The sequence below is a fragment of the Vipera ursinii genome (assembly GCF_947247035.1).
Source record: "Vipera ursinii genome assembly, chromosome: Z".
In the NCBI taxonomy this organism is placed as follows: Eukaryota; Metazoa; Chordata; class Lepidosauria; order Squamata; family Viperidae; genus Vipera; species Vipera ursinii.
This window is the reverse complement of record NC_139517.1, coordinates 124,116,595-124,144,288: the sequence shown is the minus strand read 5'-3', so window position 1 is coordinate 124,144,288 and position 27,694 is coordinate 124,116,595. Positions and strand designations below refer to the sequence as shown.

General features: G+C 45.0%; 1 protein-coding gene across 1 annotated transcript; it reads left to right on the top strand.

Moving 5' to 3' along the window:
- Window positions 1-243: 243 nt before the first annotated feature.
- CSRNP1 (cysteine and serine rich nuclear protein 1) lies at window positions 244-27,673 on the top strand. Its single transcript, XM_083376991.1, has 5 exons — window positions 244-465; window positions 16,158-16,365; window positions 22,240-22,499; window positions 24,032-24,328; window positions 26,488-27,673. Exons 2-5 carry the CDS (start codon window positions 16,188-16,190, stop codon window positions 27,511-27,513), a joined length of 1,761 nt encoding a protein of 586 aa, XP_083233117.1. The 5' UTR covers window positions 244-465; window positions 16,158-16,187; the 3' UTR covers window positions 27,514-27,673.
- Window positions 27,674-27,694: the final 21 nt, after the last annotated feature.

Here is a 27,694-nt window from a genome sequence, read left to right as displayed (position 1 = left end):
GGATCCAACCAATCCCTGCGCTCTCCCTTTCTCTCCGGGAAGGGAAGGGAGGCCACTAGGCTCTTGCTCATCCCCCCCTCCTCCTCCTCCTCCTCCCCTGGCTGCTGCTCCTGCCGCCGCCGAGCTTGGCTCCGCCGGGGAGGAGGGAGGCCGGGCAGGAAGAGGGCCGGGCTGTGTCTGGCTGAGCTAGCCGGTCACCTCCTGCGTCAGCGCACAGGAGTTTTCCACTGACGAAAAAGGGCAGCGCAAGCAGCTGGAGGAGGAGCGGCGGCGGCGGCGCCCTCCAGATCAGAGCCGCGCCAAGCACGGTCGGAGGCAGCTCAGCGCTTCTCGCCGCCGCTACTGCTGCTGTTGCTCCGCGGCGATGCGCTCCTGAGCTGCCGCTCCGCCAGCCGGATTTCCCCAAAGCCGTCTCTGCACTCTTCACTCCTCCGGCGGATGTCCCTGGAGCCTCGAGCGGCGCCGGTAAGTGTCTCCGTCGGGGCGCCTGGCCGCTGGAGCCAGAGGCGTAGCGACTCCGCCGCCGCTGGGACTCCCCTCCGCGAAGGAGCGGGCGCTTCGGGGCCAGCGGGGGCGGGGGTGGGGGTGGGTCCTGGCTCGCGATGCGAGGCAGGAGGAGGGAAGGGGCGCCTTACAGGACGGCGCCGGTTCGGGTTTGTCTGGAGGGAACTCGCGTCGTCCGGGATCCGAGACGCGGAAGAAAAGGCACGTCGGGATCGGCAGGGCCGAGGGCTAACTACACTGGAGGTGGCGGAGGATGCCCGACCGGGAGGGGGCGCTGCGGAGACAGGGCGAACGCGCGTTCCCACCGTCGGAAGGGAACCCCAGCTCTGGGGTGACTTTCTGCAGGCGGACACTTGTTCGAGGAAAGGGGTTTGCGATTGGGGTCCCGATTCCCAAGCTGGTCTTCAGTCGAGGTTTGCAGTCGCAGCGTAGGAGGGCTTGTTTGAGCCAGACAAGACTGCCTCCCTCTGGCGGGCCGGGAAACGGTTTTCCTGGTCGGATCGCGATCCTTGGGCCTGCGGGCGACGATCCGAAGCGACTTCACATTTAGCCTTTCCTCCCGGATCGACGCCCGATTGCCCGAGTCAGAGCAAGGCGCTCACGGGGCCGTGGAAACTGCCCGCCTGCTTACCTGACCCCCAGCTCACTTTTACCTGCAGGGCATTGTGGAGAGGACGTGCTAACCCGGAGGGTGACTGGGGCTACGTGTGAATGGGACTCGCTCCAATTCCTTGGAACTGGGCGTTTGGGTCACTTGCTCGGTTCGTTCCCCTCTCGGCGCTGATTCCACCAGGAGATATTTTTTTTTAATATTGGGGCTATTTCTTATGGGAGGAACAACAACCCCTCCCCAAACGATGTTAACAGACTAGTGTGAATTTCCTGGACCCACAGAGCTGGCTGATGCCCTTCACCAACACTAGAACTGGGAATGAATGAAGGTGGGGCATTTTCTCTCTTCTGAGAGCTTTCTTCCTGTTGGCCTCCTCTCCTGTTTGTCATAGCTACTCCGGGGAAATACTGTGTATTTGATTCCTGGGAAGTGACTCAGCCTAGCCGAGCAGCAGTAGAAGTGAGCAGCAGTAGAAGTCAGCGTTTCTTCTAAACGTGGGGGTTGCCAGTTAGTAAGACTTGCATCATTTAGCCAGTGACGGAATGGCGAGGCTGCTGGAACTCAGCTGGGCTGATGTCACAAACTGAAAGGAACCCAGGCACCAGCTCCCAGAAGTCTGGTTAAAACTTAGCTAAGGATTGCTAGCTCTTTTCCTTTGATGTCCGACAGAAGACCAGAATCTGACACCTCTTCTGGCAATTTATTGGGTTAGTTATATACTAAGTCTATACTAAGTTGGTGGAGCAGTGGGCTGATGCCTCCTTAAGTAACACCAGCTGCCTGCCATTAGTGCAGGTTCGAGTCCCACCAGGCTCAAGGTTGACTCAGCCTTCCATCCTTCCGAGGTAGGTAAAATGAGGACCCAGATTGTTGGGGGCAATTAAGCTGACTTTGTAATAATGCCGCTTGGGGGTGTGAAAGCCCTAATAAGCAGGCATATACATAGAATGAAGGCTACTGCTAAGCTTGTAAGCCGCCCTGAGTCTTCGGAGAAGGGCGGGATATAAATGGAATTAAAATAAATAAATAAATAAATAAATAAGTTATATATACTAAGCCAGACATGTCAAACACAAGGCCCGGGGGGCCGGATCCGGCCCGTGAAGTGGTTTCATGTGGCCCGCAAAGCCATCCTGGAAACAGGGAGGGAACGGCCCCCACTGCCTTGGCCCTGGCCCAGAGACCCTCCTTCTGCCAGAGACCCCCAGATCTGTCCCACTCCTGCCCAGGCCCCCATAGGTACCCTTCATGCGAATGATGTAGAGCTGGCCACGCCCACCCAGTAGGCCATATGCACTCTAGCCACGCCCACCCAGTTGGCCACACCCACCCTGGCCACACCCACCCTGAGGGCAACCGCAATGCTGATGCGGCCCTCAATGAAATTGAGTTTGACACCCCTGTAACTAAGCCATCAAAAGTATGGCTTGCTGTTAGGCTGGCATAACTCTCTGAACAGAGATTTTAGTTTGCAGCACAATTTGTTGGTGGTGTTAGTTATGTACCTAGTCTTCACCTCCTTGAAGGAGGGCTGTGAGTTTTAAGAATAAACTCAGAATAAACCTGCAGGAGCAGGTCTCAAATGAAATAATTCTCAGTGGAGTCTTGTTGTGCCTTAGTTTTGAGCACACACCGGCTGACATGAGACGGGAAATGTTTCAGCCTATGAATTAGGTGTATGCTTGCTTTCCCTGATTGTAAGAACTGTAATCCCACATACTTGGATACAAATGCAATTGACCATGGGACAGACCTTTCCTTCCTCCCTCCCTCCCTCCCTCCTCTCCTCTCTCTCCTGATTTATTTTTTAACTCCCAATAACTTCTGTTCCAGTTGCTCCTAATACATCTCTCTCCTTTGTAACTAGACTAGAGCAACACCTACCGGTAGTAAAGAGGAATATCTTATAATACCATTGTTTGTAAAAACTAGGTTTGATTTTCTGAGCTGAAAGAGTGCCAGCTCTCCCTAAAGTTTTAAGATTTAAAGAATTCATAGCAAGATATTCTCTCTGTTCATTGGGGTGAAAAATCCTTTGTCTGCAGTCAGAAGAGGTATAAAATGTACAGTTCTGACTTCAGCCTTTAAAACTCTTTTTTTTTTGCTTTTGTTTACCTACTTAAGGCTACACCATAATGCAGTTGAATCAGATTGCTTAAACATCCAATAATTAGCATATAGTTGGATTGCACAAGGACTGATTATTAAAGACACAAAGGTTTAAAAATCAACACACTTTTACCTAGAATAAATTTCTTGTGCTGTTGCTTGAAGTCATTGTTTTGAAATCAGAACTGAGTGGTATTAAAATTTGGCACATGAAATCTTCCATAATAGCCATTTTAGTTTTATTTTTTTATTTATTTTTTAAAAATTCGTTAGGGAAACTGAGGCAGAGATTTTGCCAATTGGGAAAAGCAGATGCCATCTTCTGAAGGGGTTCTGACCATAAAGTAAACCAATTGTATACGTGGTCGTTAAGCAAATCTGAGTCTTCCCCCACCCACCCCTTTAATTTTGCTTCTCTGAATGACCCTCGCAAAAATGGTCTCAAAATCTGGTTGGATGACCTGATTTACAACCAGGATGGGCAGGCACCAATGTGGTTGTAAGTCGAGAATGACCAGTATTTGGGTAATGAAATGTCTGCAAGGAAACAGCCAAGCTCAGAGAACAACAGGGACTCTGCAGATAGGTGTGTTGCATATCTGTCCATGCCTTAAAGCAGGGGTCTTCAAACTTGGCCCTTTTATGACTTGTGGACTTCAATGCCCAGAATTCCTCAGCCAGGCATGCCCTAAAGTATCGCTTGGCCTTCTCATCTGAAACCCTGCACAGTTCTCACAGGTGTGTGTGTCTGCTTGATGTCAGAACAGCCCAGTACAGTAGCAGACGTATAGAATAACACAGTTGAAAGGGACCTTGGAGGTCTTCTAGTCCACCCCCTGCTCAGGCAGGAAACACTATACCATTTCAAACAAATGGTTGTCCAATCTCTTCTTAAAAGTCTCCAGTGTTGCAGCACTCACAACATCTGGAGGCAGGTTGTTCCACTGGTTAATTGTTCTCACTGTCAGAAAGTTTCTCCTTAGTTCTAGGTTGCTTCTCTCCTTGACTAGTTTCCATCCATTGCTTCTTATCCTGCCTTCAGGCGCTTTGGAGAATAGCTTGGCTCCCTCTTCTTTGGGGCAGCCCCTGAGATATTAGAACGCTGCCATCATGTCACCCCTCGTCCTTCTCTTCATTAAACTACACATACCCAATTCCAGCAACCGTTCCTTATATGTTTTAGCCAGGGCTTTTTTTCTCATAGAACTCTCAGAACGGAGTTCCGGCACCTTTTTTGGATGGAACCTTGTAGGGTAGGCAAGGCAGGTTGTATGACATGTGTGAGTTCCGGCACCTTTTTCTTTTACCAAAAAAAGCACCGGTTTTAGCCTCCAGCCCCCTAATCATCTTGGTTGCTCTTCTCTGTACCCTTTCTAGAGTCTCGACATCTTTTTTACATCGTGGCGACCAAAAAGGGATGCAGTATTCCGAGTGTGGACTTACCAAGGCCTTGTAAAGTGGTATTAATAGTTCCTCACCTATTTTCAGAGTGTTTGTAGAACACTGAAAACTTCTCTGTGTTATTAATGTTAGACTTCAGTTCTTGTAAAATGCACAGGTGGAAAGTCTGGTTTTCTTCTCAGTTTAGCTGGATGTTGTGATCGGCTTTAAGGATTTTAGGGTACAGGTGCTTTTTTCCCACCGCCCCACCGTTTTTGGAAGCAAAATCAGTGTGTATACACACACACACATACATACATAGACATATGCATATATATATGTAGATCTTTGGTCATTCGGGTTTTTTCCCACGTAGAATTGGAGGTATCAGGGCAACGTTTCGACGAAATCTCATCTGTCATCCTCAGGCTGGTGGCTTCAGCTTCGTTCTTCTGGGAGAAGTGTGTGGTAGTGGCTGTTTGTTCTTCTTCTGAGTGGATGGGCTGGTCTCAGCTGCCAGCCATTTGGAAACCTGCCTTGATTGACAGACGATTCCCAACCACCAAGAAGGATACCAGACCCAAACTCATGATGACATCACCACCACACAACCATTCAAAAAGCAAATCCGAACCCACAACGATAACGACACACAACCACAAAACAGAAACCTAACTACAGCTGCAACATCAGCCACTCTAAACCCCTCCAAACCACACAATAAGCAAACTGACACCCACTATAAAAACATGGCACCACCACAAACACGGAGCCAAACAAAAGCAGCACAACTCACCAGCTCAGGTCTAAGGCTGGCAGCTGAGACCAGCCCATCCACTCAAAACACACCCCCACCCAATCAGAACACAGCCCCCATTCAAAACACACCCCCACCCAATCAGAACACAGCTAACCCCCCCACCCAATCAGAGCACACCTCCACCCACAGAACACACCCCCTCTGGCAGTTTAAAAAAGAGGAACAAACAGCCACATGCTTCTCCCAGAAGAAGGAAGCAGAAGCAACCAGCCTGATGATGACGGATGGGATTCCGTCGAAACGTCGCCCCTACACCTTTAGTTCTACACGGGAAAAAACCCGAATAACCAAAGATCCACATACGAACACCTGCGAAAACCTCAGAAAACACACACACACACACACACAGATATATATATATATATATATATATATATATATATATATATATATATATATATATATATATATATATATATATATATATATTATATATATATATATATATATATATATATATATACAAATTATTCAAATTGCTAATAAAGAATTTTGGTTGTAAGCCGAGGAAATTCTTTATTAGCAATTTGAATAATTTGCACAAATAATGAGCTGTCATAGTTGGCTATATCCTGTGGATAAGCCTTGAGACAGGCCAAAGCAGGAATGAAAGAGTTAATTAGCAAGGTGCTTTCAAAAAGCCTTGACAAATACTACATATATATATACACATATATATATTCATACATATATATATTCATATATATATATGTGTGTGTGTGTGTGTGTATATGTATATATATATATATATATATATATATATATATATATATATATATATATATATATATATATATATATGCATGCATGCTTAATTCTAGTGCACAGTTAGTGTTTTTGTCTGAAAGTTTGTCCAGCTGGTGTGCGTTGTTGGAGAGTTGTGTGCAGCTACATGTAAAGTTAAAAGGTACAACATACAGAGTGTGTTCACTGGGAGACAAACACGGGAAATATTCTGAATTATTCATTGGCAATCAAATAGAGCATTTGACTAAGCACTGAACAGCATTCATATTTTTCGCCACCACATTCACATCCTGATTTTAAAGCGAACGGAATATTTATAAATGTAAAACAGGTGCAGAGATAAATATTCTGACCCATTGTTTGTACGGATGGATTGGTCATCTTTTACAGTAACCTTGTATCTTGGTTCACAAGTTAACCAACACAGTTTCATAAATACGGAAGCCTCGGCTTACAACCATTCATTTAGTGACCCTTCAGGCATTGACTGTTTTTCACCCTTAAGACCATTGCAGCATCCCCAGGGTCACATGATCAAAATTTGAATGCTTGGCAAGTGGTTCATATTTATGACGGTTGCGGTGTCCCAGGATCACGTGATCCCCTTTTGTGATCTTCTGATAAGCAAAGACTCAGTTAACAACCATCTTATTAAGTTAAGAACCGCAGTGCTTCACTTAACAAGTGGGCAAGAAAGTTCATAAAATGGGGCAGAATTCACTTAACCACCATCTCATTTAGCTGCATAAATGTACGGCTCAATTATGGTCGTAAATCGAGGATTACCTCTATCTAATGCTTTATGGAGTTATTTATCAAACTTATACCCCGCCACAATCTAACCATTCTTCTCCCAGAAAGATGTGTGTCGTGTGAAAATCATCTCTAAGAGGCTAAGAAATTCTCCTTTGGCTGTGTCTTGTGTTTGAGGAAATATACACGCTACCTTGCTCACCTGTGCTGATAATTCTGCATGCTTGCCGGACCTCCAGATGCCTTGGACTGCAACTTCCATCACTGAATTGAGCCCTTCCAGAGGAATACAAAGTTGCAGTAAACAATTTGCTTTTCTTCCTTCTGGGAACTATTTGCCCTTGCTTGCTGGAAAAAAGGCCTTTCTACACTTTCAATTATTGTACTTCTTGCTTTAATTTTGAGATGGGAATTTGTGTGTGAGAGAGACAGAGTAGGGTGTGGTGGGGAAGGAGAATGTGTGTTCTTTTCCATCTTTGTGCCGTGGCAAGCCTCTTCCGTCTATTTTTAGCTGTAGTGAGTTAATGAAACCTTAGATCACTATTTTTCAACCTTGGCAACTTTACGATGGACGGACTTCAACTCCCAGAATTCCCCAGCAAGTAAGCCTGGACTTCAATTCCCGGAATTTCCAACTGATTTAGGAATTCTGAGAGTTGAACTGCAAATATCTTGGAAGTTGTTGAGGTTGAGAAACCTGATAAAGGGCTAGGAAGGCTTTTAAACTGATCGTGGCAGTCCCAAATAGGAAGGAAGGAAGTAAGGATGATATCCATCCTTTCATGAATGGTGGTGCAGAGCAGGAAAAAGTTATTTAATAATTGTAGGTTTCTTCTCCAATCCAAATATTTGAAATTAGCTAAATTAGTTTAGAATGTTTTCAAGGCACACTTCAAAATTATAGTTCGTTTCACTATTCAGGGAGAAATTAGGTTGCTGTATGTACAGCATATGTAAAGACATCCACATTTCTGGGCTACACCCTCACATTCCTAAGTTGTTCTTACAGCCAGACTGCTCTTTTTTCTTTTTCTTTTTCTTTTTGATGTGATCATACCATTGGTCTATAAATGTGACAAGACTCTCTAGAGAAAGGCTTATAAATAGCTTTTCCCTGCTCGCCAAGGTGAGTCCACAGAGCCTCTAAGCAACCAAAATATTTTTCCCCCACCACTAACAAGTTTGGAGGAGAGTCAGTAACATGTTGTAGGCTTGTTTGTTCTGTTGGCAAAGATTGTATTGGGTGCTTTGGGAGAGAAAATTAAGCCTTCCTTCAACCCTTCAAAAGGGCATCTTCTTAGCAAGGCTGCTGAATAAGGATTTGATTGGCGCAATTTAGCTTGGGAACCTATACAAGTAATCCTCAATTTATGACCACAATTGAGCCCAAAATTTCTGTTGCTAAGTGAGACAACTGTTATGTGAGTTTTGCCCCATTTTACGACATTTCTTGCCACAGTTGTTAAGTGAATCACTGCAGTTGTTAAGTTAGTATCACAATTGTTAAGTGAATCTGGCTTCCCCATTGACTTTGCATGTCAGAAGGTCATAAAAAGTGATCCCGTGATCCCAGGACACCGCGATCATCTTGTCATAAATATGAACCAGTTGGCAAGTGTTTGAATTCTTATCACATCACCATGGGGATACCACAATGGTCATAAGTGTGAAAAATGGTCATAACCCACTTTTTAAGAGCTGTTGTAACTTTGAACAGTCACTAAATGAACTGTTGCAAGTTGAGGACTACCTGTAATTTGCAAACCCCTGCATTACCGGATGGGTGAATTTCTAGAGTAGAATATATGTTCTTGGGCGATTTTTTCTGCAAAGCTAGTCTTCTCTGCTCCTATTTTCCTTTGTCTTTCTTCTCCAAACTTAATCTTGGAAAAAGTGCAGAGAATAGCAACTAGGATAATTAAAGGCCTACAGACTAAAACATATAAGGAACGGTTGCTGGAATTGGGTATGCCTAGTTTAACGAAGAGAAGGACGAAGGAGGACGTGACAGCAGTGTTCCAGTATCTCAGGGGCTGCCCCAAAGAAGAGGGAGTCAAGCTATTCTCCAAAACGCCCGAAAGCAGGACAAGAAGCAATGGATGGAAAGTAATCAAGGAGAGAAACAATCTAGAACTATGGAGAAATTTCCTGACAGTTAGAACAATTAACCAGTGGAACAACCTGCCTCCAGAAGCAGTGAATGCTCCAACACTGGAAGTTTTTAAGAAGAGACTGGACAGCCACTTGTCTGAAATGGTATAGGGTTTCCTGCCTGAGCAGGGGGTTGGACTAGAGCAGGGCTTTTCAACCTTTTCACCGATTGTACCACTTTTAGGGTATGACAATATTCGAGTACCATCTGGAAAGGTGTCAAAAACTTTATGACCAAAAAAAAAACCCCTGTTCAAAGTTGCAATTGCACTGAAATGACTTATGACCATTTTTCACACTTATGACCATTGCAGCATGCCCAGGGTCATGTGATTTATACTTGGATGCTTGGCAACCGATTCATATTTATGAGGGTCACAATGTCCCAGGGTCATGTGATCCCCTTCTGCAACCTTTTGACAAGCAAAGTCAATGGCAAGGCTGCTGGTGGCCACGGGCTAAGGCGGAACTTCCTTCCTTCCCTCCCTCCCTCCCTCCCTCCCTCCCTCTCATTATTATCTCCTTCTGAAGGAAGAATTTGAACCCCCCCCTATTTTCCCTCTTTCATAAATTCATTAAACAAGGAAAAGCCTCCAGAGACACAAAAGACAAGCCAACGAGGGAACTAGCTTAAAAAGGCACATTCCCCTTTAAGAATTAGCTACTGGGTAGAAAGGAAAGTTAAGGAGCCTGCAGCCTGCACTTAAGGAGGAAAAAAAAATGTGGCAAGTACTGGCTTTCGACTAAGGCAGCCTCTCCAAATAGTTCCATTCATAAGTAAAGGAATGCTGCAGGGAAAATCAATTCAGGAGAAAAATACTCGAAAATCCCTTGCAGCAAAAATTAAAGCTAAGAATAGCAGAGCAATAGAAGCTAACACGAGACATCAGCCATCAGCCAAATAGAAATTGCCAAACACTCCTTAAGAACACAAAGCCCATATTGCACAAAAGTCACAAAAGCACAAAAGAATCCTTCCACTCTCCATCTCCCTCCCTCCAGCCGATGCTGCCCGGGCCCTTTGCCTCGCCCCGGCCACTCTGCAGCTCCGGAGAACACTCTCACAGTAAGTCCTGCACTGCGCTGGCTCGTTCCCTCCCGTACTACACTTGCCTGGGCAGGGCCGCGTACCACCTGCCACGTGCTAATGTACTACAGGCGGTACGCGTACCACTGGTTGAAAATCCCTGGGTTAGAAGACCTCTTAAGATCCCTTCCAACTCTATTCTGTTCTGTTCTGTTCTGTTCTATTCTGATCATGTTGTTGTTGTTGTTAGTTGCGAAGTCGTGTCCGACCCATCGCGACCCTATGGACAACGTTCCTCCAGGCCTTCCTGTCCTCTACCATCTTCTGGAGTCCATTTAAGCTCACGCCTTCTGCTTCAGTGACTCCATCCAGCCACCTCATTCTCTGTCGTCCCCTTCTTCTCTTGCCCTCAATCTTTCCCAGCATTAGGCTCTTATGGCACAGAATTCTGATCATAGCTGTTCACTTTTCTGTGTGAATATTCAGGTTTCCTCAACTGCAGCAAAGTATCTCGATGCTTGGGCTTTTCTTTTGGTCTTGTTTTTTTTTTTTTTTGAGGATGTTTCTTCAGGAAACATAGCGCTGTTATTTATGGCACAGAAGTCTGGAAATAGGTTCCTGCTAGATGGCTGTTAACAGCCCAAAGCCTGGAGAAATGTGGGTGGCGCCGTCAGTGCCACCAGCCTGGTTGGTTGCTTTCTCAGAGTGGTTGTAAATCACTCTCAGTAGTAAATCATTGCTCCCAAGCTGAGCACCCACACAGCTGGCATGGCTTTTGCAGCTGAAACCAGCTTTGGAAAGTGCCGCAGCATGTGCGGCAGCGCCGCCAAAGAGGCTGGCTGGGTTTCCTGAGGCTGTCCCAAGCTGGCACTGGGAGACCAAAGAATCTCCGAAGCTAAATGTCCTTAACTCCCCTCATGTACACAGTGTGCTCTCATGCATCCAGGCAGCTGGACGCTGGCTGATTTAAAAAAAAATATTGGAGGAAGGAGTGGGATCATGATAAAATAGAATAGAGCTGGAAGGGACCTTGGAGGTCTTCTAGTCCAGCCCCCTGATCAAGCAGGAGAACCTATACCATCTCAGACAGGTGACTGTCCAGTCTCTTCTTAAAAATCTTCAGTGATGGAGCGCCCACAATTTCTGGAGGCAAGGAGTTCCACTGGTTGATTGTCTACACTGTCAGGAAGTTTCTCCTTAATTCCAGGTTGTTTCTCTCCTTGATCAGTTTCCAACCATTGTTTCTTGTCCTGCCCTCTGGTGCTCTGGTGAATAACGTGACACACACCCCCTCTTTATGGCAGCCCCTCAGATACTGGAATGCTGCTATCATGTCTCCCCTATTTCTTCCTTTCTTTAGACTAGCCAAACCCAAGTCCCGCAGCCGTTCTTCGTATGTTTTAGTCTCCAGGCCTTGGATCATCTTAGTTGCTCTTCTCTGAATTTTTTCCAGACTCTTAAGAGGTGATCTTAAGAGGTGCCCCTGCACTCTGAAACCATCATTTGTGTTGGGGAGGGGAAAACACTCTGCACATGCCCAGGGGCAATGTGTTTTCATGTGCCTCTGCTGGGATCTCAGTGAGCTATAAAGCAAATTTGGAATTCTGAAGCCGAAGATGCTTTTTAGTGAGAGAGAGAGAGAGAGCTCGGCTTGGATAATCCATAATTATTTTTAGAAGTGCATGTGTTTATGTGATGCCAATGTAGCAGGGAAGACGATTGTTAGATCTATTCTCAGGACTGCAAGGGGTTGTCTGTTGTTCAAAGGCGTACCAATTTATTTATTTATATTCTGACTTTTTTATTTTTATAACTAACTCAAGGTGGCAAACATGCCACATGCCCCTTCCTCCTCCTATTTTTCCCACAACAACAACCCTGTGAGGTGAGCTGGCCTGAGAGAGAGTGGGGGGGGGACTGGCCCGCAATCACTCAGTTGGCTTTCATGTCCAAGGCAGGACTAGAACTCACCGACTCCTGGTGATTGGTCCAAAGTCAACCAGGCAGTTCTCATGCCTAAGGTGGGTATAGAACTCAGTGTCTCCTGGTGATTGCCCAAAATCACCCGGATGGCTTTGATGCCCAAGTTAGGACTAGAACTCACTGTCTCCTGGTGCTTGGCCAAAGTCACCTAGTTGGCTTTCATACCTAAGGCAGAACTAGAACTTACCATCTTCTGCTTTCTAGCCTGGCGCCTTTAACCAATGGACCAAGCTGGCTCCATGCTAGAGGGCAAAGTCCATCCATCTCCAGCTTGGGATTGAGATAGGAGTGTTACACTAGTAGTGGGGAAAGAGAGGTGCCTTCAATCAAGGAAATTTAGATGATTTTGGCCCTGTTCCTGTTCTTCTGCCCTGCCAACTCTGCAGGGGTATTGTAAGAAGAACTGGATGAGCAAGTGGTAAGAACACCACCTTGAAATGTTGGACATCAGGCAGATTCCAACTTTGACAGGCCAAACTAGAAATATTTGTTGTGCAGTACGTATTTTGGCTGGCTGAGAAGGCCTGAATTCAAAGGAATGTTTGAATTTTTTCTGGATTACACGGAGTAGTTTCATCCTGGCAGGGCTGATCAAGAGCCAGCCAGCCAGTTCCAGCTCTACAGGATCACCTCCAAAGTGGAGCACACATTGGGGAGATTTCTTTTCAACTTTTCACTAGCTCTCTTACACTGTATGCGGTCATGCTAATGAATAATAGCAGTGCAGTTTTTTTTAAAAAAATGCTCAGTTTTTCCTTAATTGGCTCAGAGCTCAAGGCAATTGGCATTGTGCATTTGCATTTACACAAATACAGGTTTTTTTCCCCCCTGCAGAATTTAATTTCTTGCCAGTTTATTTTTTGTGGTGGTGGGAATTGTCTCCTCCTTTTGGGGCAACCTCAAACCACTTGAAAGGGGCCCTAAAAACTTTTCCCACTGAAAGATCCTGCCTTTGTAGCAGATTAGAAGCAGAATTTGGTCTTTAAGCCTTATTTCTGCAAACTTTGGAGCTCCTCCCCCCCCACACACACTTCTTTTCCTTTCCATCTCTGACCTGCACCTTCCTTTTGAAAACGAGATGTTCCAATCAGAGAAGAATGTGCATCTGGGCTGAATATTTTTTTCAGAAAGTGTTCCCAGCATAGGAAGAGCTGGCTGTGCCAAGAGAGGAATTCCTGTGGGTTTGATCTGCTTCATCGTGTTTCTGGTTAAGGGTGGGTTTAAAAAAAAAAGACAGAACGAAAGAAAGAAAAAGGCTGTTCTCGGTCAAACGAGATGAGTAAGAACTGGAAGATCCGAACAAAATGTCTTTGTTGGCAATCTAGCAAGACGAGATGAGATTTCTATGTGTTTATGTCAGGGTGATTGGCTTCCACGCTGACGCCCCTCGATTTTCGGCCAGGGTTGCACAAGCTGACCTTTTGCTCAAGTCTGAATTAAAACACAAGGCAGGTTTGATTTTCTGGCTGTTTCACTTCTGAAATATAGGCATGTACGGCCTACCTGCTGGGAAAGATCGAGGGCAAGAGAAGAAGGGGACGACAGAGAATGAGGTGGCTGGATGGAGTCACTGAAGCAGTAGGCATGAGCTTAAATGGACTCCAGAAGATGGTAGAGGACAGGAAGGCCTGGAGGAACGTTGTCCATAGGGTCACGATGGGTCGGACACGACTTCGCAGCTAACAACAACAACGGCCTACCTGTTCCTGGAAACAAACCACACTCACTGCATGTTTTTCCTTAGTTGTAGTTTTGGATCTGTCTGTATCAGATAGGGTTTCCTGCCTGAGCCCAGGGGGTTGGACTAGAACAGACATGTCAAACACAAGGCCCAGGGGCCAGATCCGGCCCACGAAGTGGTTTCATGCGGCCCGCGAAGCCATCCTGGAAACAGTGAGAGAACGTCCTCCATTGCCTTGGCCCTGGCCCAGAGACCCTCCTTCTGCCAGAGACCCTCAGATCTGTCCCACTCCTGCCCAGGCCCCCAGAGGCACCCTTGATGCCAACGATGCAGAGCTGGCCACGCCCACCCAGCAGGCCATACGCACTCTAGCCACGCCCACCCAGTAGGCCACGCCCACCCTGGCCACACCCACCCGGCCCCCTGAGGGCAACCGCAATGCTGATGCGGCCCTCCATGAAATTGAGTTTGACACCCCTGGACTAGAAGATCTCAAAGGTCCCTTCCAACTACTCTTCTTCTTCTTCTTCTTCTACTACTACTACTACTACTACTACTACTACTACTGTTGTTGTTGTTGTTATTCGATTGTTGCTGTGGTGTTTTAAAATTTAGACCTGTGTTTTTTGAACTTGGCAACTTGAAGATGTGTGGACTTCAACTCCCAGAATGCTTCAGGCTGCCAAGTTTGAGAAACACTGATTTTAGACAGTCAGGTGGGAGAGTTGCTTAGCCCTTACTGGAACCTGGCAATAAGGGCAGAAAAGGGGACCATGCAGAGAAGCAGAGAGGATAGCAACTGTTGGAAGAGAACCTTTACCTATATATTCCACCACCATTTTGGCAAAGGGTTGGACCAGTGGGGCTAATGTCCTTTTCTAAAGCTGTGATTGGCCGAAGCAATGACAGCCAACCTATTGAATAATGATATCATGAAGAGCAGTATGTTCAAGTCATGACTGAAAGAACCTTAGCACTTTCCAGTTTAACTTAATAAAACTTGAGTATGAAAATTGGCAGTAAGACTGATGTATTTCAAAGGGTGCATGAAAAAGAGAAAAATTACTAAAATCTCTTTCCCACCGTTAATTAGGAAATAAGGTTGCCTCACCTACATGCATTGTATTGGCATTGCAATAAAATACAGTATGGGGAATTATTCTTAAGTCCTCCCCTTCTCTTCCCTTCCCGTCCTAAGTAATTCAAAACTCTTTGATCTCCCTATTTTTGATAAGTTAGCCAATTTCAGGCATTGTAGTAGGTTGCTCATGTACCATTTTAGATGCCCACATGCTACAGAAATGATCAGGAAAATGATGTTGAGGCTCTTTATGGATGCTTTCGTTTAGTGAGCAAAACAAGGATATCATTGCCTCCTGTTTGCCAGGCTTGGTTCCAGAGCAATGTTTCTCCACCAAGCTTGAGGATGTGTGGACCAACTCCCAGAATTCCCCAGCCAGCAGACGTAGCTGCAAGGGGCTGAGAAACAGTGGTCCTAAACCAGAGTTGGGGAACCATGGCCGCCTTATGACTTATGGACTTCAACTCCCAGAATCCCCCAGCCAGCATACGTAGCTGCAAGGGCTTGAGAAACAGTGGTTGTAAACCAGTGGTGGGAACCATGGCCCCTTTATGACTTGTGGACTTCAACTCCCAGAATCCCCCAGCCAGCATACGTAGCTGCAAGGGCCTGAGAAACAGTGATCCTAAACCAGAGTTGGGGAACCATGGCCCCTTTATGATTTATGGACTTCCAACTCCCAAAATTTCTCAGCCGGAATTCTGGGAGTTGAAGTCCACAAGTCACAAAGGGGCCATGGTTCCCCACCACTATCCTAGACAAAGTTAGAGAAAGCAAAGTCTCTTTTGGGGGTGGGGTGTCCTATGCTTGGAGCTATCAAAATGCTGGATTGGGTCATGCAGAACTTTTCTTCAGTACAATTTGGTTTCACCCCTCCAACCAAGGGGCTTTCAAGCACTCCTTTCTATGACTAGCCCCTTCCCAGGCCAAACTGGATGCCAAGAAATCACTGAACATTGCAGAAGAACCCGTGAGTGTCATGTAGGCTTCTTGGATATACTGGCTGATCTTGACCCGGAACCGTCCTATTGAGTTCAGTTGAGTTTGGACATCAGAGTTCCTTGTGTGAAGGAATTGTGTATGTCTTGAAGGAGAACAACGTGGGTTTTTGGTAGGTGGAGATATGTAGTCTAAGCTCATTTGAATAGATGAGGGACGGCTGGGTTGAGGAAGCCTTTGTCTTCCTGTCTCGTCGTTGAGCATCTCTTGAAAATTTTCTGTCTGGCGATGTTTCGTGGAAGCATATCCTTGAAAATGATTTGGACTTGTTACTCATGACCATCTCTTCTTTCTGTTCTTTCCACTCAGATATAAGGGGGAAAAAATCTCTTCCTAATCATGACAGGAGTGCTAAAACGGAAACATGATGAATTGGAAGATGACGTTTCGTACATGTCTTCTTCATCCACATCTTCTCCTTTCTCATCCTCTTCAGCTTTGTCAGGTGGGGAATCTGACGAAGAAAACAGCCAAGGAGGCCCCCTGCCCACCTTGGCCTTAAACATGGATTTCACCCGTAAGTACTGAGTTTCCTAATGCATTCATTTGTAAGAATTAACCAAGCTCGCTCAGTCTGCAAAGTTCTGCAGTTCTCTTAGCCACCAGAAGTTTTCATTTTTGAAGCCAAGCTGTGTCCCTTCTGAATGCTGATTTTGCAAAACATTCAAGTAGCTTTGGGTCCGTCTGTCTGGCTAAGGGACGTCTTGACACTTGTCACATTTCGTGATATACAGGTAGTCCTCGATTTACAGCAGTTTGTTTAGGGACAGTTCAAAGTTACAGTGACACCGAAAAAAAATAACTTGGGGACCATTTTTCACCCTTACAACCATTTATTTCAGCATTCCCATGGCCATATCGTCAAAATTCGGATGCTTCGCAATTGGTTCCCATTTATGACGGTCGCAGTGTCCCGGGGTCACGTGATCCGCTTTTGCAACCTTCTGACAAACAAAATCAATGGGGAAGCCAGATTCACTTAACTGTGTTAGTAACTTAACAACAGCAGTGATTCACTTAAGAACTGTGGCAAGAAAGTTTGTAAAATGGGGCAAAGTTCATTTAACATCTGTCTCACCGAACAACAGAAATTTTGAACTCCATTGTGGTCATAAGTCGAGGACCTACCTGTATTTGTGTTGGGTTTAAGAGCTGAAAACAGCTACCACAAACAGCTGTGACAGGAATTTTAAGATGGAGAATGTTTAGCTGCGTTGGGAGGGATTGGTTTGAGTTAACGGTACTTTTAGAGCCCACCTTTGGATATCTTTGTATGAGGAAATGATTTGAATAAGAGGATGTACTTTTTGAAAATAGGGTTTCCTGCCTGAGCAGGGGGTTGGACTAGATGACCTCCAAGGTCCCTTCCAACTTTATTATTATTATTATTATTATTATTATTATTAGTAGTAGTAGTAGTAGTAGTATAAAATCAAAAGTAAAAAGTCTACATTTCTAGTGAGATTATGCCCCTTTGATTATTATTTTTTTAAAAAAAGCTCCGAAAGGGAAGTATTATGCAGGGGGGAAAAAATCTTTAAACATGTGCCATTTTTGCTAACTTTTTAAGAATCTGTTTATGATTAAAGCCTTTATTTAACTAGGTGCCTCCCGCAGAACTTTGATCTGCTCTGACAGGACTTGGCTAAGATTTACAGCATCCCTTTTTTATTATTATTATTATTATTAGCAATCGGTCTGTGCCTCCCCCCCCCTCTCTCTCACTGAAGTTCTGCAGAAATGGCATCTACTTCTTTGCAGGAATGCCATCTGCTATGCTCCTACAACCCGGGCAAGGCTCGTAATAAATTTTGTTCAGAACCTTTGGGGGTATTAGACTTAGCAAGACGGTTTTGCAAATCTGCTGGCGTTTCAGAGTGCCTTGGGTGTCGGTGGAAGCAACAAAGCTTCTTTCTTTGTTGAACTCTTGTGCAAAAGGCAACCCAGACTGTTCAAGGGAAGGGGGAGGATGACAAACACTCAAGCAGGGTAGTAAAAATAATTTTCCTTTCTTTGCCTCTTCACCCTTGGCGATGGGATATGCCTTCTATCTTGTCTGAAGAAAATTAGGATTAAAAAAATGTGATTTGGGAGAAGATAGAGGAGAGGAAGGAAGGAAGGAAGGAAGGAAGGAAGGAAGGAAGGAAGGAAGGAAGGAAAAGAGTAAAGAGGGAGGGAGGGAAAGAATGGAAAGAGGGGAAGGGAAGACTCCCTCTTGGTTTAGGATGAGAAATACAGTTAGTACTCTACTTACGACCACAGTTGGGCCCAACATGTCTGTTGCTGAGACATTTGTTAAGTGAGCTTTTTCCCCATTTTATGACCTTTTTTGAATCACTGCAGTTGTCAAGTTAGTAACATGATTGTTAAGTGAATATGGCTTCCCCACTGATTTTGCTTGTCAGATGGGCACAAAAGGCGATCCAGTGGCCCCGGGACACTGTGACCGTCATAAATGTGTGTCAGTTGCCAAGCATCTGAATTTTGATCACCTGACCCTGGGGACGCTGCAGTGGTCGTAAGTGTGAAAAACGATCATAAGTCCCTTTTTTCAGCGCCGTTGTAACTTCAAACGGTCAGTAAATGAACTGTTGTAAGTCGAGGACTAACTGTACTGATTTCAGCTGACCAGTTTGGCTTTGAGAACATCCCTTGCTGCAGGGGAGCAGAGATTGCAAGAAACCGGTCAGTATAGAGACTGTATTTGTAATTCTTGTCCACAGATTCTTTGGCTGCTGTTCACTTCTTCATTCTTCCTTTTTTCTCTCCGGAAGTGAAATTCTCATTATTTAATATCTAGAAGACTTGAGCCCATTTTAAGTAAATGGATTCCAATTCGATCTAGCTGAACGTGTATTATGAATGCACTCAGATTGGTTCGACTCCCATGTCTCTCTCTTTAATTGAATTCTGCAAATTGCCAGCTTAAACTAAAGCACCCTGAGCTAGCCAGGTTTTGCATAATCGCAAACCACAGGCTTGTTTTTTTGTGTGTGTGCTCAAAATAAACTATTGGGGAAAGGGAGAGAGGCTTTGTCCCACCACTTTGATGCTCAAAGTAGCACAGTGGTTTTGCATGAAGGAAGGACCTATAAGAAAGGAGTCTGAATGCCTATGGAGATTCTCAGTCTATCCAGGTCAGGATTGTTCCCAAAGGTGCTTTTTCAAGAGGCAACTGGGCTTTGTTTTTCCTTGAAGACCTTTCACTTCTCAACCAAGAAGCTTCTTCAGCTCTGACTGGATGGTGGGGAATGGAAGGATTTATACTCCTTGCAGACAGCTGGTTGTTAGTACTCTTTCTGAAAGTTGTTGAGGCCACCTGGAGGTTTGTCTGTGCCCTCGGGGTCACCTGAATAGTGCAAATGGGTGTGGAATCTTCTTGAAACTTCTGGGAGGACTGTGTTGTATGCGGGAGAGAGATGGTGTCGCATCCCTCTCTGTTGAGAGAGGGCTGTTCAGTTTATAGCCATCTACATTAAAATTGAATAGTGTTGGAGCATCCACAGCTTCTGGAAGCAAGCCATTCCACTGGTTAATTGCTCCCATTTTCTCCTTAGTTCTAGGTTGCTTCTCTCCTTGACTAGTTTCCATCCGTTGCTTCTTGTCCTGCCCTCAGATGCTTTGGAGAAGAGTTTGGCTCCTCTGTCTTTCCTCCTGGAAGGAGAAGGTGGGGGGGGGAACGACAAAGATTTCTACTAATAGTTCATCTTTCCATCATCCTAATTCATTCTCGTCCTGTCTTTCCTTACTAGCCTGCTTAGCTTCTCCCTGTGTCTTTTTCTCTCCTTTGCCTTGTCATCTCTTTGATTCTTGAGTTTAGAAAGAACAAATAGATAAATGTGCTTTACGAGGGAGGGAGGGAGGGAAGCCCTAATCCCGGCAACAACGAGATTTTAACACTTTTTCTAAAACCCATAAAAAACCTGTTCCACAGGTTGCCACTTTAAGATAAATAGCTCAAGTGCCCCGTTTTTTTGTAGGGAATCACCTGCACAGAGATTAAGTGTACGGCAGCTGCTTTGAGGGCAGAGGGGGGGGGAGGGGGAGAGAACAAGCCAAGGGTTACCAAGGATGGCAAGGCAAATGTCTCAAAGCAGGCTGGCTTTGAGATGGGCTTGCATTCCTGCCTGACTGCAGGGAAGTAGAAGAAGAGAGCAGAGATTTTTGGCTGCTATCGATATCCTTCGGATTTCCTTGCTAATGGCAGGGAGGGAGGGAGCTTGGGCAGCTGAATAACACTTACGAATATTTCATTTCGGCATGAGCTTCCATGCCCATGCCTAGCCTATGCAGTGGGGACATTGGGGGCGGGAAAGGAGATGACGTTTCTTTGCAAACTGGCCCCTACCTTAAATAGCCTCTGAGCTCAAGTTATGAATGTGCACGTGGAGAACTGGAGGAGAGAGGCCAGGTTTGGCTTTTGGCCAGAATAAAAGCCATACCCCAAAGTATCGGGTGGCACATGTAGTGCCCTCCTGCAGGAATGGCACGTGGACCAGAGAAGGAGGGCGGCTGAAAACGTGAGCCCGGGTGCTGCCAGCTGAAGGGGAGCTTCATCTGGCTTTGCCCAGAGTGGTGCCTTTTAATTTGACATTAGCTTGAGCCTCAGACCAGAATTTGCCGACCTCACAAAGTGGTCGTGAAGATAAAGTGGAAGTTGCGTACGTAAAAAAAAAATGCTTTTAATACAGGTAGCCCTAGACTTACAGCCATTTGTTTAGGGATCGTGGAAAAAAAAGTGATTTATGTCTGTTTTTCCACACTTAACGACCATTGCAGCATCCCCTTGGCTTAACAAATCACAAGGTGGTTGTGAAGATGATGTGGGAGTTGCTTATAAAAAATTAGTCCTAGACGTAGTGACCATTCAAAATTATGACAGGACTGAAAAAAAGTGATTTATGGTTGTTTTTCACACGACCATTGCAGCATTCCCCCACGGTCACATGATCAAAATTCAGACGCTTGGCCACTGACTCATAGTTATGACGGTTGTAGTGTCCCAGGGTCACGTGACGTTTTATGACCTTCTGTCAAACAAAGTCTGTAGGGAAGCCAGATTCACTCAATAACTGTGTGGATAACAATTACAGTGATTCACTTAACAACTGTAGCAAGAAAGGTCAGAATGTTCCCAAGACTTTTAAGAGAACCAATTCTTTAGGTTAACCAGGTTAAGGACTTTGTGCTTTGTGGGGTTTTTTTCCTGAGGTGATCTTTTCTTTATGGTATGGGAAATGTTGCATTCCTGGTTTTTCTTGGTGTGGAGTACGTAGCATGTACACACTCACGTACCACAAATTTAATACAATATCCTGTAAACGAAAAGAGTTTAGCAGTATATTTTGTAGCAACTTAGTTCTCTGCTGGGTGCATAGCCAGTTTGGTTAATTGCTGATTGACTTTGTTCTCATTACAGGTAGTCCTTGATTTAATGACCATAATTGGGTGCACAATTTCAGTCTTAAGTTGTCGCAGTCATAAAGCAGATCCCCATATTGCTGTACCCAATCTATAACCTTTGTTTGTGGGATCATTAAGCAAACACAGTGATTATAAAGCAGACACTGGAGTCTATAAGTGAACATTGCGGTCGTTAAGCAAACCCATTCTTCTTGATCAGGTATTTTTTTGCTAGGAGCGGGACATAAATGCCGGTTTCTGGCAAAAATCCATAAATTGTAGTCATGTAACCACAGGATGCTGCAAATCACTGCAAATCCAGGCCTGAGCGTCCAAAATGCAGTCGTGTGGCCTTTGGGAGAGGACATGGGAACTTTGAATCCAGGTCATAAGTATCTTTTTTGGGGGTGGGGGGGCTGTCATGAAGTTAAACAGTTGCTAAGTAATCAGCCATAAGTCAAGGACTACCTGTAATATAATGTATCAAGAGCTGTGGTGGAGCAGTGGTTAGAATGCAGCATTGCAGGCTGACTCTGCCCACTGCCAGGAGTTCGATCCTGACCAGCTCAAGGTTGACTCAGCCTTCCATCCTTCCGAGGTCGGTAAAATGAGGACCCAGATTGTGGAGGGGCAACAGGCTGACTCTGTAAACCATTTAGAGAGGACTGTAAAGCACTATAAAATGGCATTATAAGTCTTAAGTGCTCTTGCTATCATGGATGTCTTTTAGTAGGAATTAAAACCCAAGCTCCTAGTCCTCATTGACTTAGAGGAATGTTTCTCAATCTCAGCAATATAGGTTTCAACTCTCAGAGTTCCCTAACTAGAATATCTGGCTGGGGAATTCTGGGAGTTGAAGTCCACGCATCTTAAAGTTGCTGAAATAGAGAAACATTGAATTTAGAGGGAAGTTGGGTGGAAAAACAAGAGGTTTGCCAAAAGAATAATGTCGGTCAACACTCATTTCCTTCCCTCGTTCTTCCTGCAGCCACGTCCATCCTGAAGAAAAGCAAGAGGTTGAGGCGGAACAATGTCGACTTTGACCGGGTCACTGTTTTCTACTTCCCGCGTTGCCAAGGGTTCACCAGCGTGCCTAGCCGTGGGGGCTGCACCCTGGGGATGGCTAGGAAACACGGCTTCTCCCGGGAATTCACCATCTCAGAGTTTTGCAAGCAGCAACAGATTGTCCGCCGTGAGAAGCTGAAGGACAGGCTGAAAGAAGAGAGGCTTGAAGCCCTTAAATTGAAAGTAAGAATTTTCTCCTCTGCAAGCATTCAATTCTTCAGGCCCTCCTTTGGAAAAACCTTGAGGAACTCAGACTGCTTGGGGGCTCTCCTTGCCCTGGGCTTCAGAAGGCAGATAAAAGCCACTTAGCCCTACAGCCAGGAGCAATGCGGGAACATGAACTCTCCTTGAGGAGAGTTGGAAAAATGTCTGCCACAGAGTTTTGGATTCCTGGGGAAAGAACTTTGCACTGGGCTGCATCTTAGTTACTTAAAAAAAAACTTTTAGGAATCATTTTACATTGTTTATAACAGTTTTTATCTTTTTTAAAAATCTCAGAACAACAACCCACCCCCTTTATGAGATAGGTAAAGGTAAAGATTCCCCCGCACACGCATGCTAGTCGTTTCCAACTCTAGGGGGCGGTGCTCATCTCCGTTTCAAAGCCGAAGAGCCAGCGCTTGTCCGAGGACGTCTCCGTGGTCATGTGGCCGGCATGACTAGATGCCAAAGGCGCACGGAACGCTGTTACCTTCCCACCGTAGTGGTCCCTATTTTTCTACTTGCATTTTCACGTGCTTTCGAACTGCTAGGTTCACAGAAGCTGGGACGAGTAACAGGCACTCACTCTGTTACGTGGCACTCGGGATTCGACCCGCCAAACTGCCGACCTTCTGATTGAAAAGCTCAGCGTCCTAACCCACTGAGCCACCGTGTCTCTTCATGAGATAGCCAGGGGCTAATATGGCCCTGAAACCTAATTTGTCATTTCGCAGTAATTTTCTTTACATGGAGAAGAATGACATTCGGTGGTGGTGGAGGAGGGTTGTTGTTTTTTTTTGTGCTGACGTTGAGTTTTGGAGCAGGCAGAAGAGACATGATTCTCTGTCTCTCTTCCTTTCCATCATTCCCCCCGTCCCAGTCTGCTTAAGCTTCTAGGAGGAACATACAAAGCAGAGGAAGCCAGGATCCTGGTTATACACACATAGTCCTCGACTTACAACACTTCATTTAATGACTGAAAACGGCACTGAAAAAAGCGACTTATGCCCATTTTTCACACTACCAACTGTTGAAGCATCCCTAAGCTCATGTGATGAAAATTCAGATGCTTGTCAACCGGCTCCTATTTATGACGGTCACAGTGTCCCGGGGTCATGGGATTCCCTTGTGCGGCCTTCTGACAAGCAAAGTCAATGGGGGAAGCCAGATTCACTTAACAGACTTGTTACTAATTTAAGAACTGCAGTGATTCACTTAACGGTGGCAAGAAAGGTTGCAAAATGGGACAAAACGTACTTAACAACTATAGGAATAGAAATGTTGGGCTTGGTTGTGGTCCTAAGTTGAGGACTACCTGTTTTGCTAGGAAAATACCTGGGGTAATTTTTCAGCATGGCACCAGGCATTTGCCTTGTATTTGACCTGCCTGGATAAGACCCCACCCCAAACTTGATGACAGAGAAGGGGATGGATCTCTGCCTAGAAAGTCCGGAACTCTCAAAGTGTCACCTTGCGGGACTGAGGGTCTTCTCTGTCTTCCCCCCCTTATCCAGCTCACTATGAACGGTACGAAGGTGTTGGAGGAAGCGAACCGACTGACCATAGAGGACATTGTGGTGGACGATGTAGACATCAATAACATGGATCTGGAGAACGGCTTCTTCCTCCAGCCTTACACCACCAAGAAGAGGCGGGCCTTGCTCAAGGCCATGGGGGTGAAGAAGATTGACAGGGAGGAGAAGAGGCAATTGCAAAGGATTCGTCTTTCTCGGGAAAACTGCGGTTGTGACTGCCAAGGGTTTTGTGACCCCGAAACCTGCAGCTGCAGTGTGGCAGGAATTAAATGCCAGGTAGGTGATTCACTGGACAAGGATGGAAGGAATGGTCGTAAAATGGGACAAAAGTCACTCAACAACTGTCTTGTTCAGCAGTGGAAATTTGGGGACTCGGTTGTGGTCATAAGCCAAAGAGTATTGTAATGAAAACTCCCACCAGTTTCCTATAGTGTGATTCAAATTTAATATTCTGGCTGATTTAAATATTAGTTTTATTTAATTCTGTTAACTTCTAAAATTGGTTTTGGAACACTGTTTGGTTTCTTTCCAAATTAATAAGTCTAGTAGTTCATTTCAATAAGTAAAATGAAACCATTCATGCTTATATCTTTGGCTGTGTGAGTTTTTTGGCATTGTTTCACCATTTCATTGTGGCTTCATTTGAAGTTTGGTAACTTAGGCAGATCTTAGAAATGAGATCTCTCGGCTTTAAATAATCCAAGTACCAAGAAATGCAGAAACGATGGAACAGAGAAATATATCTACACAAAATGAATAAGAGTGGAATTTCTTGGGGACTGATATTTAAGGCAGAGTTATGTAGATAATGACTCTTTTAGTTAAAGTAGACAGCTGCAACCTAGCTACTTCCAAGTGGATTTGTCTTCAGTTCCCCAAACCCAACAGATGTGCTAGATTTAACTCCCAGAATTGCTGGCCAGGTGGACCCTAAATTGTACATCTGTTGAATTTTGGAACTTCAGTCCATCACAAGGAAATCTGATTAGATTTCCTTTTTTTTATCATTGCACATTTTCTTTCTTGACTTTTGTTTTTATTTGTAGTTTATCTTAAACTTCAATACAAATTTGAAAAAAAGATTCGGGAAGGCAGAACGAGAAAAAAAAATACATGTGCTCATTCACTAAGAGATTTCTTTCAAAATGGATAAGGAAAAGGTTTCCTAGTAAAGACCACGTAGTGACCAATGCCTTGATTTGCCGTTGGAACCCTTTACTTTTGAAGAGGAACTGCTGTTTAATTAAATTGCACATCTGAACGCCCAACAGTATACATATTCATGTGGATGGCTAGAATTTGACTCACTTTGCAGGACCTTGAAAGTAATTTGGGCCAGAAGTCTTGGAAGAGTTCTCAGCAACACTCAAATCAAACTATTTATTGTGTTCTGTCAGGGAATTGCCGCAGCTGGTGTCCAAATGGAGAAGTCAGAGAAGCTGATAAGATTAAGATAACCTTTTTTGACTTTTTTTTTCTACTGTGAGCACATTGGCACACATTAAAAATGAAATTCTCTTGCCTGCTCTCAAAGAACTTGTGGTTTTATATAAATAAATATATTTACAGTAAATAAGAAGCAAACGGGAGCATAGTCAGGTAAATGAAAACAGCAGAAACATCACTGGGTAAATTATAGAGAGCATACAGGGCGCACAGAGGGGGGGAAAAGGCTGGAAGCAAGGAAACCCCCCTTTCGTTCTCACAGCAACCTATCACAGCTCAAATTCTCTCATGCTCTCTTCAACCGATTAGCTATTATAACTGTGTGTTCATGCAATGTATGACACAGTCCTTGGGGGGACGGCTTAAGGGGCTGAGTGCAAATAATGCAGTTAATAACTTCCAGATGTTTATGTCCAAAGATCAAACAGAATGGAAACATTGTAAGATCTGATGTTAGGTGTCTCTTCTAGAATGGAATGGGAATAATCAAAGAATAGAATAGAATAGAATAGAACAGAACAGAACAGAACAGAACAGAACAGAACAGAACAGAACAGAATAGAATAGAATAGAAATTATGGAGTGGAATGGAATGGAATGGAACAGAATAGAATAGAGAGTTGGAAGGGACCTTGGAGGTCATCTAGTCCAACCTGCTGCTCAGGCAAGAAACCCTATACCATTTCAGGCAAATGGCTGTCCAGTCTCTTCTTGAAAACTTCCAGTGTTGGAGCATTCACCACCTCTGGAGGCAGGTTGTTCCACTGGTTAATTGTTCTAACTGTCAGGAAGTTTCTCCTTAGTTCTAGGTTGCTTCTCTCCTTGACTAGTTTCCATCCGTTGCTTGTCCTGCCTTTGGGCGCTTTGGAGAATAGCTTGACTCCCTCTTCTTTGTGGCAGCCCCTGAGATATTGGAACGCTGCTATCATGTCCCCCCTCGTGCTTCGCTTCATTAAACTATTCTAAATCTTTGATGTCTCTTCCAACAGATGGATTACACCTCTTTTCCTTGTGGTTGCACCAGAGATGGTTGTGGGAACACAGAGGGGAGAATTGAGTTCAACCAAGCTCGGGTACAGACCCACTTCCTCCACACCCTCATGAAGCTGGAGTTGGAAGAGAACCAGCAAAACCACAGTGGGAATCTCGAGTCTGAGGTACCCTTCAGGGACCATCTTCACCCATTTGTCTATCCGGTCAACAAGCCCTCCTACGAGGAAAGGGCCGTCTCACTGATGCCTGTCTTCAAGTTCAGCACCACGTTGGAGACGGTGGGTGAGAACAGCTGCAGTAGCAACACAACTGACTCGTCGGCGTCATCCAATCAAAGCGAGGATTTGGAAGAGTCGTACGGAACTAACCCGTCCGAGAAGTCGCAATTGGACATCGATGACAATGGCCTGGCCCGGATCCTCCACTTCAACGATTCGGATGCAGAAGAAGAGAGCGATGGTCTTGGCCACTGCCAGGATAATCTGAGTTCTTTCCACCCTTCTGGCTTCTTTAGTGTGGATGTGGAATACCAGTGTGCTGCCAACCCTGCTGGAGAGATGGGCTCCAGTGGTGGTTTCGGCTATTTATCAAACATCAGTGGATGCTTGGATGAGAATGCCAATCAGGGACCAAGCGGCCTCCTTGAGGAGACCTCCAGCGGGCAGGGTGAAGAGGGTGCCAGTTTTTCTCCATCTTCCTCTGAAGAACCAGACTCCAAGAACTACATGGATCTGAGCTTCTCCTCCGACTCTTTGGATTTTTTCCAGTCCTTTTCGGATTACAACCTTGGACCTCTTTATAACTCCTTGAAGGAGTATGAGAACGTGGACAACTTCACAGTTTTGCAACTGCAGTTTCCAAATCTGCCCAGCTTGTCTCAACCTGCAGATCAGAGCAGCTGTTTTCTGGAGTCCCTGATTGGGTTGTCTGAATCTGTGCCAGAAATCCCTGCACCTTTCTCAGACAGTCAGCTTCTTGAAGATGCCATTAAATCATCTCTAGTGGAGACCACGAAGGTTTAAATTTTTTATTTTTATTTTTTTTGGTAAAAGTAAAAGGCCCTACGGTGTCTCTTTTCCTATGGTGAATAAACATTCCTTTCTGCAAGATGCTGGGAAGAAGATCTTTCTAAGCAGATAAACCAATATTGTTCTATTTTGGACACTTTGTGGTAGGGAAAAAGTGCTAAAGTCTGTTGTTGTT

What these genes read in the sequence shown, in the direction of transcription:
- CSRNP1 (XM_083376991.1), top strand. Translation starts at nt 16,188, where the DNA reads ATGACAGGAGTGCTAAAACGGAAACATGATGAATTGGAAGATGACGTT. An exon ending in CTTAAACATGGATTTCACCC is followed by an intron (nt 16,366 to 22,239) that starts GTAAGTACTGAG and finishes TTCTTCCTGCAG; the next exon opens with CCACGTCCATCCTGAAGAAA. An exon ending in TGGCAGGAATTAAATGCCAG is followed by an intron (nt 24,329 to 26,487) that starts GTAGGTGATTCA and finishes CTCTTCCAACAG; the next exon opens with ATGGATTACACCTCTTTTCC.